This window comes from Balearica regulorum, chromosome 28 (assembly GCF_011004875.1).
Source record: "Balearica regulorum gibbericeps isolate bBalReg1 chromosome 28, bBalReg1.pri, whole genome shotgun sequence".
Classification (NCBI taxonomy): domain Eukaryota; kingdom Metazoa; phylum Chordata; class Aves; order Gruiformes; family Gruidae; genus Balearica; species Balearica regulorum.
In genome coordinates, this window is record NC_046211.1 from 2,202,601 (window position 1) to 2,216,247 (window position 13,647).

Sequence of the window (13,647 nt, forward strand, 5' to 3'; positions counted from 1 at the left end):
AGTGATACCTCTTGGGTATTATGGAGGGTAGAGCCCAGATTTCCCCTCTCTTAGGCTGGTTTGCTGGAGCTGGCAGGAGCAGCAGCGTCTCAGGGCTGCAGTGGCCCTGAGACACGTCCCCATCCCTCCCTCCAGGCTCAGTGACCATCTCCATCACTCACAAGACACATTGTCCCACCCCAATGAACCCGTGTCCCACCACCTGGAGCTGGATCCTCCCATGGGGGACAACTGTGGAAGGGCTCCTGTGCCCAGCAAGGCTGTTGGAGGGAAACGTGGCTCCCTCCATCATCCTCCCGGTCCTCGAGCACCCCCTGCAGCCAACCCCAGCCCAGACGAGAATGCAGAACAGGCACCTAAAAGTGTGGCGGTTAAGTTTAAAGAAATTTTAATATTAAAGAAATTTTAATATTTTTATATTAGTACTTGCCCTGGCGAACGCTCCGTTGCAGATAAAGACAAAGGTGTCACCTTAGCCCTACCACCTCGAGTTGCTCTGGTGCTCTGGACCTGGAGATGTGGCAGCACCCAGCTGCACCTGTGCTAGCGTCACCAGTTCTGGGCTAAGCACCTCGTGCACTGGCCTGCACAACTCATCGGTGCCAGAAAGAGCATCGCTGACAGCAAGTGATGGCTGAGGACTCCCCCCGCGAAGTCCACGGGGAGCCCCAGCAAAGGCCCAGATTAGGTCTCCCTGCAGACCTTAGGGTCAGGGAGAAGAGGACTTCCAAGCAGTTAACTATGAATTTAACAATTTAGATTGTTGGGGTTCTTGAAACACCCTTGCAACAGACTTCATCCCTTTTTTGCTCAAATTCAGAGAACGTGACCTCTGATTAAAGCAAAGCAGAAGAGGTGAGGAGGGAAGCTGAGGCACAGAACTACCCCGAAGGCAGCAGCAGAGCAGCCAGAGGCTGGGCTGGGGGAAGTAGGTGGCTGTGGATGAGACCGGGTGGGTGCTGGTGTGACAGACACTGGTTGTGATGGTTCCCTTGAGCAACTGCATCTTTCTGCATCCCGCCGGTTTGGGGGCCTCATCCAGGCGCTGGTCCCATGGCGGGGCGGGGAGGGGGTGGGGTGAGACAAGGAGAAATGTAAACCGCAGAGCATCCTTAAGCCAGAGCGAGGAGGAGGAGGAGGTGTCCCAGGACCAGCAGTGTGCTGGTGGTGGTGCAGGATGCAGCAGCGTAGGACTCACCTGGAGGCAGAGGGAGACCCAGGGTTGTGAGGAGGTCTGGGGGCTGCCTGGCCCTGCTGGGAGACCACCCCCCAACCCCCTCCCCAGGTGGGCTTCTGCCTCCCACCAGCCCACAGTGCGGGGGGAAAAGGAACCCATCACTCCTGACCCATGGGCCACCTCAGGCCTTGCAGGGACCTGCAGTCCTCAGGGTCATGGCCGCTGGTCCGGCAACCCTTCAAAGCCAAGGCCACCTTGCACCCATCCCACGCCAGTTTCCCCATCTCGTGCGTGCACCGCGGGTGGTACCTGTCCAGGAACAGGGGTGCCTGTAGATCAGCGAGGCGTTGTTGGAGGAGACAGGGTTGCTGACTTTGCAGATGTAGGTTTCCTCCAAGAAGTTGAAGGAAACCTGCTGCTCAGAGGCACCCGCACCCTTCAGCGGGAGCTTTCTGGGGAAGATCCACTCGTAGGTCACCCCTTCGAGCCCCACTGAGCACTCCAGGGTGGCTTTGCACTGCAACGACTCATCCCTGATCACTTTGGCCTTCACAGTTGGCTTTGGGACTGGATCTGCAAGAGACAGCGGGATGCAACAGCGTCCCTGTCCTCCCGCAGGGCACTGGGACAACCCTCCCATCCTCCTAGCTCACCATACACCCTCAGGAGGATGGTTTCAATGTGCTCTTTGCCTCCCTCATCCCCTCGGTACACTTGGTATGAGCTGCTGTCGTTTTTCTGCAGGTAGCTGATTTTTAGGGTGCTGTTGAGGATGAGCTCCAGTCGTCCCTTGTAGTTGCTGTTGGGGTACAGGACCGTCGCTCCCTTGTCCCAGCTGGCGATCGTCACAGAATTGTTGCGCCGCCATTGTATATGGTTGTAGGAAGCTGGGTTTTGCAGGCTGGGACTGAGATACGCCACCCCACCAACGACCCCAACCACCTTCGATGATGGACCTTGTTGTGCTGCGGCTGCCAAGAAAGCAGAGACTGGTGCTGTTTGGTCGACTGGACACAGCCCACCCCTTACAGGCACTTGTCCCCACCCAGGGACCTTGATTCCTCCCAAACACTTGGAAAATGCAAATAACCCATTTACTCACTAATCCCTAATGCCTTTGTGCCCTCTTGGCCTTGGGGGAATGTTGCAGGGACAACCAACAAGTGGTGGGATTTCCGCCTCCTCACCCTGAGCACGGAACCGCCCAGATCCCCCAGTGAAGTTTTTTTCACATTTGCTTTCACTTTTGGAGTCCTCTCCCCCCTCCAGGCTCACCCAGAGCAGCCCCTGTATCCCCACCTTGGTGGTGGCGATACGGGGGGGCTCCCGTGGGAAGGGAGCCAGTGGGTCACACCTCGGGCGCAGCTCCGGGATGGGAAAACCACATGGGGAGAGAGCGGGGACAGGAAGGGTTTACCCATGGGCACATCCCTGAGATCCCCCACCATCCCCAAAGCCATCTCCCCCCCCGACCCAGCACCCTCGCCCTGGGGAAACACGCCGCCATACCTTGCATGACAAAGGGGAAGAAGAGGAACATCGCTGTAAGCCCCACCACCATCTTCTCTCTGCGTCCGCATCCAAACCCCGGGGTGGAAATCGCCCTCGCCAGGCAGCTGCTCACCAAGGACCCCCCTTAGCCTGCAGCCTCCTGCCACTGTCCCCAAACTTGGAGCTGGGGGGGCCTGCAGGACAGGGTCTGGCAAGTCACTAGGTAGCTGAGTCCCTCTTTCACTTCCGCCTCTCTCAAGAGCAAGGCACCCCCGCAGTGGCAGGAAACTCGTAATGCATGGTTTACGCCATCCTGAGCCCCATCCTCTGCAGCAGCCCCCACCCTCCCTTGGAACACCATGCGCAGCACCCCATGGGCCCCTGAACCTCCCATCAGAGTCACCCCACCACCATGATGATAAAGGAAACGCAGTCCCCAGGGGTCGCATTTCCCCTTTAGAGCTGCTGTAACCAACCCACAGGGTCCCACTTCCCCACCTGCAAATCCAGGTCTGTGTCCTCGCTGAGGTCTGGCACCCGGACATGCCATCAAACAGCCCCAGCTCAAGCGGGGACCACCGGCACTGACCTTCAGGATGTCCCCGTGACCCTGGTTCACAAGTGACCAGTGCAAGTGGGAAGGAGATGGGAGTAATGACTCGCTGATGCTAAACCACGTGCTGCAGCCCCAAAGCGCTGGCCTCCTCCTAGGGCAGATGCTTAAAATGAAGGATTTTAATTACAGCCTGGATTCCTTCCTGAAAGATGGCATTTCAGGGGCCTTTGTTCAGCACCAGCCGAGGGATGCCTGGGGCAGCAGCCACTGGCATCTTCCCACGGGCCACCCCGGCCGTGAGCGAGGAGCACCGGGGCCGACCCCGGCTGTGAACAAAGGGCGACGGCGGCACCCGCTGAGCCCTGATCCAGTTTAATTTCAGCCCCCATCCACCGGGGAGGAGATTCGATGTCAGCGCAGAGAGACGTTATTACAAACACACCAGCAGCCACGCAATGATGCTGTGGCCGGATCACTGGCACTGATCCGGTGGCACCGTGGTGCGGAGCACCCGCCAGCCTGTCCCTGCACCCGATTACACCGCATTGATAGAAACCGGCAGAGATGGGAAAGCAAACTTCCCTGGCAGGGAGCAAAGTGCTGCCTCAGCGCTTGCAGCAAGCACTGCAAATTATCTCCAATATGCAAAAGCAGGTCATTAGCATAAATTACAGCGCTGTGATGGAGCGTGGCTTCGGCAGGAGCCCGACGTGCTGATGGATGTGGCAGCCCCCAGGCTCTGTGCTGTTGCCTCCAGACATTTCTGCTTCTCAGGAGCATGGAGACCCAGCGTTTTGGGCTGCAAAGGGGCTGAGATGCGGCTCCTGCTTTAGCCCCCACTCCCAGGCAGCAGCCACAGCCTAGCAAGGACGGCCGCCGCATCCCCAGCACCCGCGCTGAAGGATTTCCATCCCCTCCATCGTGCCTGAACTTTTCCCACTGAATCCAGCTGGCCACAGGCCCCGCTGCCGCCTCTCCATCAATGCCGACCACCACATGCAGAGGGGGATGCATTACAGTGCAAGAAGTATTTGACTTACCTGCATGTCATGAAAAGCAGAGGACGGGGCTCAGGATGGCGTAAACCAGCCCGGCTCCGGTGGCAGTGCCGGCACACTGTGCCTGTGCCCCCATCCATGCCAGCCTGGCCCCCTAAATTCCCTTGTTGTGGCAGACAGACACCCCCTCCCTCCCCGAGCCAGCCTCCCAGCACAGCTCCTGGTTAATGATCCCAATTAATGCTCACTTCACAGGGAGCAGCCACAAAGCTATTTTGATCCAGGGACTCGGGCGGGAGCGGCTCCGCAACGCTCCCCATGCCGCCATCAAAGTGCCACATTTCATTTTAATCCCAAAGAGAAGCCCTTGATCTTGCCTTTGGGAAGATCTATTGAAGCCCGAGCCCCTCTTTCTCCACCTCCTTCTCCCACCGCCACTCGTGCTGTCACAGGATAACTTAGGTGGGAAGGGACGTGGTGGTATCTCCAGTCTCAGCGCGCTCGGGGGGCACCCAGGGCCGTGCCCAGCCCAGCTGGTGCAGGGACCATCCTGCCCGAAGCCGATGCCCACGGTCACCTCTCGTCGTCACCCGTGGCTGAAACTTTGCGAAGTGTGTGAGACCCCATTCGCTTCAGAGGTTCCCGAGCCACAAACAAGGCAATTTCCAATCCCTCCCCAGGCCCAAGGTACATTTTCAGGCTATAAATAGCCAATTAAGCTAATTAAACAAGCACCACAATTGCCTCACACAGTTCAGCTTATATTCACACCTGAAAATAAATTCCCAAGGTGTATCAAAACTGTCAAGACCTAAAAAAACCCCACAGGATCACACACTGGCACTAAACACACGCACATCACACGTATCCTCTTCCCCCACGACCCTGCCTGTCCAATTTCACATCCATCTCCTCCGAAGACAGGTTTCCATCACCGAGTCTCTCCTCCCTGCCTCACAGGAAAGCCTCCAAGGCGCAACTGGGGTTTGCGTCCTTGCAAAAATCCATGTCTGACCGTTTCCACCCCGAGCGAGCCTCCAGCTTTGCTGGGTGGGGTCCTGGTGGGTGCTGGAGGTCTCCGAGTGCTGCAGGAGAAGAGGCCCGTAAGGAAGGGAAGGTCTTGCCGAGGGAACCAGGGCACTAGGAGAGTTGGTGGCCTGCAGGACCCAGGGATGAGGTCTGCAATGGGGGGTACCAGCGTCTAGAACCCCCCGTGGCCTGCAAGGAAATGGGTGAGGTTTAACACATCGCAACCCCAAAACCTGACGAGCTTTGGAGATACTCAAGGCTCGGCTCCCCACGAGTTCGGTGCCTGTTACCTCTACGTAGGCAGTGGAAACCAAAGCTGGGTCCAGCCTCTTCCTCTTCAGAGAAGTAGGCTGTGGAGCAGAGCAAGAACCTGCCGTTAGGCAACACACCACCAGGATGGTGAACCCAGCACCCAATTGATGAACCAAGGGGACCCCAGTTTCTGTGCAGCTGCAGAGGGGCCAGGGTCACAGCGGGGAAACCTCACCGTCGTGGTGGGCTGAACCGTGGAGTAGATGGTGCACCTTTCGGAATCCTGAGAGTAGCTGGGTCCCTGCCAGGGAAGAACGGTCAAGATGTGCAAAGAAAAACAAATCTGGGGCAAAAGGGGTGGTCTTGGTGGCTGTGTCCAGCCCAGGGGCTGCACAGCCAAGCCCACGGGGGAGCTCCAGCCCCCCCCCTGCCAGCACAGGACTGACGCTACCTGCGTTTTGGTGCAGACGACGGCATAGATGGTGTTTCCTCCCACCATGGCCCCACTGGTCCCATTCTGGGGGAGAAAACAACCCCCGGGCTGGTTAAAGGATGCAGACGTTTCCAAATAGAAGTTCCACCCCTCCAGGCAGCACAGGGAGGGGTCACCCAGGGACATCCCCAGCACTCACGGGGTCTCGGCCGGTTTGGGTTTTCCCCACCTCCTCATAGACAGTGAGCGTCTGCTCGTCACGTCCTGGGGGAGTTTGGAGGGTCAGTGTTAGACAGCTGACGTGTTAGAGCCCCCAGACTGGGGGGGTCAGCCCCCAAGCAAAGCAAAGCAGAGGGAGAAAGAGATCCCTTAGCAAGCGGGAGTTTTTACTTGGTTGGCACCTGGCAGGGGCTGGGGAGGGATGTTCCAGCTCAGAATAAAATGCATAGCCAAACCCACACAGCCCTCTAGACCCCGTGCGACAAGGATTCCAGGTTGGGGCACCAACGCTCGGGCTGCCGGGATGCCTCGTCTAGCTCACCAACCTGGACGGCACTGTACCAGCAGGGATGGGCAAGGACTTTGTGCCACGTGCAGTGCCTGGCAGGGGGGGTGATGGTGCCCGGTGGCTTATCCCGCACCAGCCCCAGGAGGAGGGAGAAGCCCAGGGCCAGCACGGAGAGCGTTAGGAGCGTGACAGCAGTCAGGAGGAGGGCAGGGGCTGCACAGCCAAAACCCCACGGCTGGCTGTCCCGTGAGCTACTGCACCGACCCCGGGGACAAACCTCCTGGGGGGTCCTTTCCTCGCTTCCTCCGCCAGCAGCAGGTGACAACGAGGGCTATGGAGATGGCCAGTGCCAGCCCCGCTCCACACAGTAAAAGGATGTTGAAAAGCACTGGGAAAGGAGAAAAAAGGAGACCATCGATGCAGGGCAGAGCCTGGAGCCATTTCCAAACACAGGCTCCATCACAGCCCGCAGAGGACAGACCTGGCCAGGAAATTTCAGCCCCAGTCACATCACCCGTGCTCCATTATCACATTTCCTTTCCCAGGAGGGGAAGCTGGGCACATTTTGGCGTCAGCATGACATCCTTCCCAGTTTCACTGGCCCAGGCAGGGAGACAAAGGGCCCCAAGAGATGACTGGAAGCAGTGCAGCTTGCACACCCCCTAAATCCTACTTTTACAGACCTGAGGGCAAACCACCTGAGGCTGCAGAGTTGCAGGCTGCTGCGACATCGGTGCTGGCCGTGCTCCAGCTCACCGGGTTGCTCACGTTGCAGTGGCAGACGGTGGGGTCGGTGTCCCCACGGACCTGCAGCTGCAGCCTGGGCTGGTGCTCCAGGGCTGCCGGGGGATCCCCGGTGCAGGACCAATTGTAGGAGACGTTGCCGGTGTTGGGCACGGTGCAGAGCAGTGAGAGGTTGCACCAGCCCTGCTCCTGGTGCAGGATGCGTGCCTCCAGGTGCGGCTGGCCGACGGGATCTGCGGGGGTAGAGCCGGTGAGAGGGGACGGGGGGACAAGGTGATGGGGGGATGGGGACCCGGCTACTCACCCCACACTGACACACGGAAGCATAGACAAGTAACAGAGCCTGATGTGTCCTCAAAATCTGCCCAATAGACCCCACTGTCTGCCGGGCGAACTGTGCTGATCCGCAGGGAGAGGGTCTCCTCCTGGAAATCAGCTCTCACAGAAACAGGAACCCTGGAGTATTGGGCAGTTTTATTCTTCTCAGCCACCAGGATCCATTGCTTGTCTCCTCCATCCAGTCTCACTCTCCATCTGAGCTTTGTCCACCCCTCCGGGGGTTTCTCCGGCTGCAGCTGCACCGTTCCACCCACGGACACAGGTTGTTCCTGGCACTCCGAGGGTCCTAAAGTGGAGAGGGGTGAGCGAGGGACCACGGCCCCGGGAGATGCTCCGTGGCTGGGGAGGGGTACGGCCGCTGGAGCCCACTCATGCCCCAGACCCGCAGCCCCCAGCACAGCCCCTCCTGCCTCCTCAGGGGGGCAAGCTCAGCTGGGTTCCCCATCACCATCCCCATCGTGGGGTTCCCTTCGCTCTGCACCATCCCAGGCTGGTTGTGTGTCTGTCCGCACCCGCTGCTCTGAACACACGTTGCAGATGCTCGGCAATATCCTCTGCCCTGCCCAGAGCAGGGATGGTTGCAGACCCTCTGATCAGAGGTTGCTCATTTGTGCTCCAGCTCCTTCCTCGCCCATCCAGCCAGGGGAAGAGCAGGAATTTTCCCCACGGGACCCTTTTTTCTTGAGTTTCTGTGCTTGCCTCCCATTTCAGTGCAGCCCCGGATGTCAGGGGCTCTGGCAGAGGCGAGATAAAAACCCCTTAAAATAAACAAACACCCGCAGTTGCTGGGGCCCAGTGTGCACACAGCCTTGCGGCTTCCTCACGGCTGCGTGTGGTGGGGGCAGCGCCGGGGGCTGCGTCAGACACGGGTGGACGGTGCACAGCACAGCCCCACGCATTTTGCAGCCTTTGGCAAAGCCTGGCTTGCACGGCCGTCAAGGTGAGCGCCAGCCTGCGGGAGCTCAGCTTAGCCCTCCCGTCCTGCAACCCCTGGCAGGGTTTTGCCTCCGTGCAACTGGTTTAAACACCGAGCAATTCTCCAATTGGCACCTGCGGAGTCACCAGCTTCGTTATTTCCTGGCACAGCCAGGAGACCCCAAGGATCTCCAGCTTAAACCTTGACTTTGCAAAGCTACAGGCATGAGGATGCCCACCTTTACTAGACCCCGGGGTGCAGAGGGGACATCCCTACACTCAACAGATCTAGGAACACACAAGGCCAGAGCAGATAAAGGCAGAAGCACCCTCCCCTGGGGAGATGAAGGAGCAGGCAGCAGGCACTATTTATCAGTTCCCACCGCGATGGCTCATGCCTGGGACCTGCAGCTCGTTACAAGGGGGGGCCCTTCCCACCACCTGTACTAACCAGCCTGCAGGAAATAGGGACTATCGCTTACTACTGCTTTACAGGCATTTAACGCTGCAGGAAAGACGTGAGGGCACCTTTATGCCCTCATCCTAGGCTTCTGGAGCTACCCTGCAGGGAGGGTGCCAGGGCAGTGGATGTGCAGAGTCAGGGAAGAAATGACGCAAAAATACACCCAACAGCCTGGACGTGTGATCGTAACCTGCTGGGGCCAGGCCAGTGCAGCACACCGCTGTTAACCGCACCAGCACCTGCGAAGAGGTTTTGCAGCTCAGCTCAGCCTATAGTTGCTGTAGGCTTTGTTGCTTCAAGCAAGTAACACCCCAACTTGTGCACCCCTGAGCAGTGAGTGGCCCCCAGCCCTGGGCCATCACAGTGGGCAATGGGGCCGGGAGACGCGTCTTAAGGTGGCGAGAGAGGGAAGGTGGAGGGGATGCTCGCCTGGTCTCCCTGAGATTAGGGAAGGGTGACACGGTGTGGGATACAGAGATACGGCCAGGAGATGCTCCAGGTACCAAGCTGACCCCCAAACGCAGGCGTTTCTCTGTTCCCCTCATGTAGAAGTCACTGGTTTTAGGAAAAAGACCCTCGGCCACCACCAGCTCTGCTGAAATTGTGGGGGAAAGGTGCCGTGTTTGTTCAGTGGAGAGACCTGGCCTTGAAAAGCTGCATTTCTGGGTGTAGGAAAGGTCAGGGCCGGCCACGAGGCATGGGCACTGTTCCGGCAGGGAAGTGACTTCTTTCGGACAAGCCCTGTGTGTTGCAGGCAGCAACGCTGCCCGCAAAGGGGAACTGGCACCGCATGAAATCTGTTCCAGCTCTACCTGCTCTGACCAGGACCAGACGCAAAGAACTGAAGAAAAGTCAAAAAACCTCACCCAGCCCCTCTCTGTCTCCCCAGGGACCCCGAGCCAGGCTCACTGCCGCGACCCTGCAGCCCTCCCCGGATGCGTTCATGCCAGCGGCACAGCCAGCCTTTCCCTGGCACCCAGCTCCCTGGGCAGGCAGCAGCAAGACCTGCCCATCCATGCATCCCTCCTGCCCTGCCTGCAACGCTGCCAGCACCAGCGCAGGCAGCAGGGCTCACCCTCCACCAGCCTCCCCTCTGTACCGTGAGGCCGAGCGAGCCCCTGCCCAGCGCCACGTCCCCTCCTCACCTTGGCCGCTGGCTGCAGCCAGCAGCACCAGGCACAGCGGTACCAACAGTGCCGGCGGGCACCGGGGACCCCGATGCCGGTGCATCTCTGGATGGCACTGGAGCAAGCAGCTCGTTGCAGCTGGAGAGGTGTGAAATCAGTAGGAGCCGGCGACTGTCCAGCACCAACTTCCTCTCCCGCCTGCGGTTCCTTCACACTCTCCGTCTCCGTGTGATCTCCTCCGTGCTGCAGCTCTCACCCCCACTGTCCCCCCCCAGCCCAACCCTCTGTTGAGGTGGATGCCAGGGTACCCCGGGTCCCCATGGGTGGGGTGCGGTGGGGAAGGACGCAATGCCAGCTGCCCCGGCGAGCTCGACTACAGGGCTGGGCAGCTGCAAACCTCAGATGAAACTAATTTTAATTACCCGGGGGAGGCGTGGAGGGGGGGGGGGGTTGGGGTTTTTTCTTTGCAGCTCGCTTTGGAAGGAGAAGCTGCACTGGGCGCTGCGCAGCAGCAGTTTCTAACGTGCCAACCACGGACCAGGGACGGCCCCGAGCAGCAGGATTCGACCCTTCGCGGAGCAGTGCCCAGCCTAAAGACACCGTGCCTTGGGGTCAGGGAGCTGGGGAGCGATGGAGCCCGGCCGGGGGGCTCCCAGGAGATGCAGGGGGCAGCGGATGCAGAGCCAGGTCTGATCGTCCCTCCACGCCTGCCCTGATCTCCCACCGCAATTCCCACCCTTTCCTGGGACAGCCATGGAGCATGGCACCTTTCTCCTCCTCGTCTCCACGTGCTTCCTCTGCCGAGCCCAAGGTAAACGTGGGAGCTGCAATGAGTTCTGTTCAGTCTCTGCACCAGGCATCTGCCCGGGGTCAGTGCTTGGCTCTGGGTTGGTTTTTATTATTTTTTTTTTCTCTCATGCGAACTAGCGAGCAAACGGCTTGTTGTGGGATCGGAGCAATGTCTTGAGTTGTCAAGTGAGAAAAAAAAAAAACAACCACAAACCGAAGCTGAAAGCAAAAGGTGCTTCTTGAGGGCCAGAACTCAGCTAATCGCTTAAATTGGGCCATTAAGAAGGAACTAATGTAAAAAATTATAATTTTTTTTAAGGAAAGGCTGCACATCTAGGAGAAAATACTCTGCTCGTGAGGATTTGACTTGCTGTAGGAGGCACAGGGGAGGGCAATGAGCAAGAGCTTCATCAGGGCTTCCCCTCTCTTTGGAAAATGGGATTCCTGTTGTACTAACCTTAGATAACAAAAAGATATTGGGAGAAAACAGCCCCCACTGTGCATAGTGGGGAGTATCTGGTTTTCACCAGCCGAAGGTAAGTGGAGGCGGAAGATGAGAGAGAAGGAGGAACTGAAAATGGCTTCCCAAACTGTGCTCAGCCACCCCGGGGGGAACCGAGAGGCGACTGAAGGCACGCGATGCCGGAGGCTTCCAGCCACAGATCCCCAAGGACGGACAGAGCGGGGCTGTGCCGGGTGTGGGACCGTGCCCCCTCCCCAGCCACGGAGCGTCTCCCGGGGCCGTGGTCCCTCGCTCACCCCTCTCCGCTTTAGGACCCTCGGAGTGCCAGGAACAACCTGTGTCCGTGGGTGGAACGCTGCAGCTGCAGCCGGAGAAACCCCCGGAGGGGTGGACAAAGCTCAGATGGAGAGTGAGACTGGATGGAGGAGACAAGCAATGGATCCTGGTGGCTGAGAAGAATAAAACTGCCCAATACTCCAGGGTTCCTGTTTCTGGGAGAGCTGATTTCCAGGAGGAGACCCTCTCCCTGCGGATCAGCACAGTTCGCCCGGCAGACAGTGGGGTCTATTGGGCAGAATTTGAGGACACATCAGGCTCTGTTACTTGTCAATACTTCCGTGTGTCAGTGTGGGGTGAGTAGCCGGGTCCCCATCCCCCCATCACCTTGTCCCCCCCGTCCCCTCTCACCGGCTCTACCCCCGCAGATCCCGTCGGCCAGCCGCACCTGGAGGCACGCATCCTGCACCAGGAGCAGGGCTGGTGCAACCTCTCACTGCTCTGCACCGTGCCCAACACCGGCAACGTCTCCTACGAGTGGTCCTGCACCGGGGATCCCCCGGCAGCCCTGGGGCACCAGCCCTGGCTGCAGCTGCAGGTCCGTGGGGACACCGACCCCACCGTCTGCCACTGCAACGTGAGCAACCCGGTGAGCTGGAGCACAGCCAGCACCGATGTCGTGGCCGCCTGCCCTCCTGCAGCCTCAGGTTTGTGGGACAGATGTTTTTGGGGAGAGTTTCTACCCCTCCAGCTCCAAAATGAGGTTCAGGACTTAAATCTGTAAGTGGGAGGTGTAGCCATGGGCTGGGGGTGCAGAGCAGCACACAGCCGGCGTGCAAGGCGCCGTGTGGCTGTGAACCGGTGCTGGCAGTGGTGGGGATGTGGCAGGATCAGTCCCACAAGTGCTGTGAGCCTGTGCTGTGGGCAACCGGGTCTCGGTGTGCCCAGGGGGGCAGGTGATGTCCCCCCCCACCACCCATCCCCACCTTCTCTGTCTCTTTGCAGCCGGTTCGTGGTTGTACTGCAGAGTGAAGGGGCTGCTCTCCCTGCTGGTGCTGGGCAGCCTGGTCACGGCCGTGGCCGTCACGCATGGCATCGTCTGGCGTCGGGGACCCCCTTCCCGCGGCGCTCCCACCTCTGCGGGTAGGAACCCCAAGGGGGGAGGCTGCGAAGCAGCCGCTAGCCCCCACCCCATCTCACGCACCCGGTCAGGCCTCCAATCACCCCAGCAAACGAGCTGCTTTTAACCGCAGAGAGCTGTTCACCCGCCTGAGCACGGATTAAACAAAAATCTACGTCTCTTTTTTTTTTTTTCTTCCCCAGTATTCTGTATTTTGGGTTACTGGGCACGTTCTGGGCTGTTCTGTGGAGGGGTCAGATCAAATGGGCTGCAGTGGTTGTCACCCCAAAAGATGAGGGTCCCCTCCAACAGCTTCTCCTCACCCCAGGGGAGACCCCTGGGATGGGGTGGGGGGGTTCTCCCTTGGGTTTTGGGCAAACAGGGATACAGTCCCCTGTCAGGCATCCTGCCAGACCCCTCATCCTGGGATGGAGCCATCCAAACGGGATCGGGATGCAGGGACCAAGGAGCGTCACCCCAGCCTTTCGTTAACTCTCCTCCCCATCCTTTAATGAAGCAGCTCGGCGTGTCGCCCACTCATCGCCAGAGATTTATTCCCTCTCCCAAATATTTTGGCTCCAGATCTGCCGCGTTTAGGTAAACTGTGGGTGAGGCACCATGTGGAAGGGAGCATCGTGTTATCTGGGCGCAACAGCAGTTTGTCGGTTCCTTATCTAGCCTCTACCGACAGATACCATCTCGTTAAATCGCTAGTAGATATTAATGAGCTTGTCCTGAGAGTGGTTTTACTATGATCCAGCGGGTACTCTTGGCTTTGCCTGCAATATCAGGGATGCTCAAGCCCAGCACAGCCCCCCCCGAGGCCAGGCGTCCCCGGTGTCTGCACCGTCCCCTGCCCGGCAGCATCATCCGGGGCCGGTGGGTCACAGGCAGCCGCGGTGCTGCTGGAAGAGAGCAAGAATTGCCGAGGCCGGCAGCCCCTAATCCGATCGCCCCGCCGTCTGCT

The 13,647-nt window shown here is 59.1% G+C and overlaps 3 protein-coding genes across 5 annotated transcripts; 1 reads left to right on the top strand and 2 right to left on the bottom strand.

Moving 5' to 3' along the window:
* Window positions 1–743: 743 nt before the first annotated feature.
* On the bottom strand, window positions 744–3,314 carry CD48 (CD48 molecule). 2 transcript variants are annotated; one of them, XM_075737057.1, is made up of 5 exons: window positions 3,167–3,314; window positions 2,687–2,793; window positions 1,831–2,148; window positions 1,487–1,750; window positions 744–1,198 (listed from the first exon to the last, which is right to left on the bottom strand). In XM_075737057.1, the coding sequence occupies exons 1-5, from the start codon at window positions 3,211–3,213 to the stop codon at window positions 1,113–1,115; spliced, it is 822 nt and encodes a 273-aa protein (XP_075593172.1). In that variant the 5' UTR covers window positions 3,214–3,314; the 3' UTR covers window positions 744–1,112. The 2 variants fall into 2 exon arrangements, with proteins under 2 accessions (XP_075593172.1, XP_075593173.1); XM_075737058.1 differs by having other exon boundaries at window positions 2,687–2,862; window positions 3,167–3,309.
* A 1,648-nt stretch (window positions 3,315–4,962) lies between these two features.
* On the bottom strand, window positions 4,963–10,427 carry LOC142598485 (natural killer cell receptor 2B4-like). 2 transcript variants are annotated; one of them, XM_075737149.1, is made up of 9 exons: window positions 10,051–10,427; window positions 7,493–7,813; window positions 7,128–7,421; window positions 6,722–6,832; window positions 6,136–6,200; window positions 5,955–6,020; window positions 5,739–5,804; window positions 5,542–5,601; window positions 4,963–5,440 (listed from the first exon to the last, which is right to left on the bottom strand). In XM_075737149.1, the coding sequence occupies exons 1-9, from the start codon at window positions 10,133–10,135 to the stop codon at window positions 5,363–5,365; spliced, it is 1,146 nt and encodes a 381-aa protein (XP_075593264.1). In that variant the 5' UTR covers window positions 10,136–10,427; the 3' UTR covers window positions 4,963–5,362. The 2 variants fall into 2 exon arrangements, with proteins under 2 accessions (XP_075593264.1, XP_075593265.1); XM_075737150.1 differs by lacking the exon at window positions 6,722–6,832 and having other exon boundaries at window positions 10,051–10,405.
* Window positions 10,428–10,488: 61 nt separating this feature from the next.
* On the top strand, window positions 10,489–12,860 carry LOC142598486 (natural killer cell receptor 2B4-like). Its single transcript, XM_075737151.1, has 4 exons — window positions 10,489–10,843; window positions 11,596–11,916; window positions 11,989–12,267; window positions 12,566–12,860. The coding sequence occupies exons 1-4, from the start codon at window positions 10,786–10,788 to the stop codon at window positions 12,805–12,807; spliced, it is 900 nt and encodes a 299-aa protein (XP_075593266.1). The 5' UTR covers window positions 10,489–10,785; the 3' UTR covers window positions 12,808–12,860.
* The last annotated feature ends 787 nt before the right edge of the window (window positions 12,861–13,647 follow it).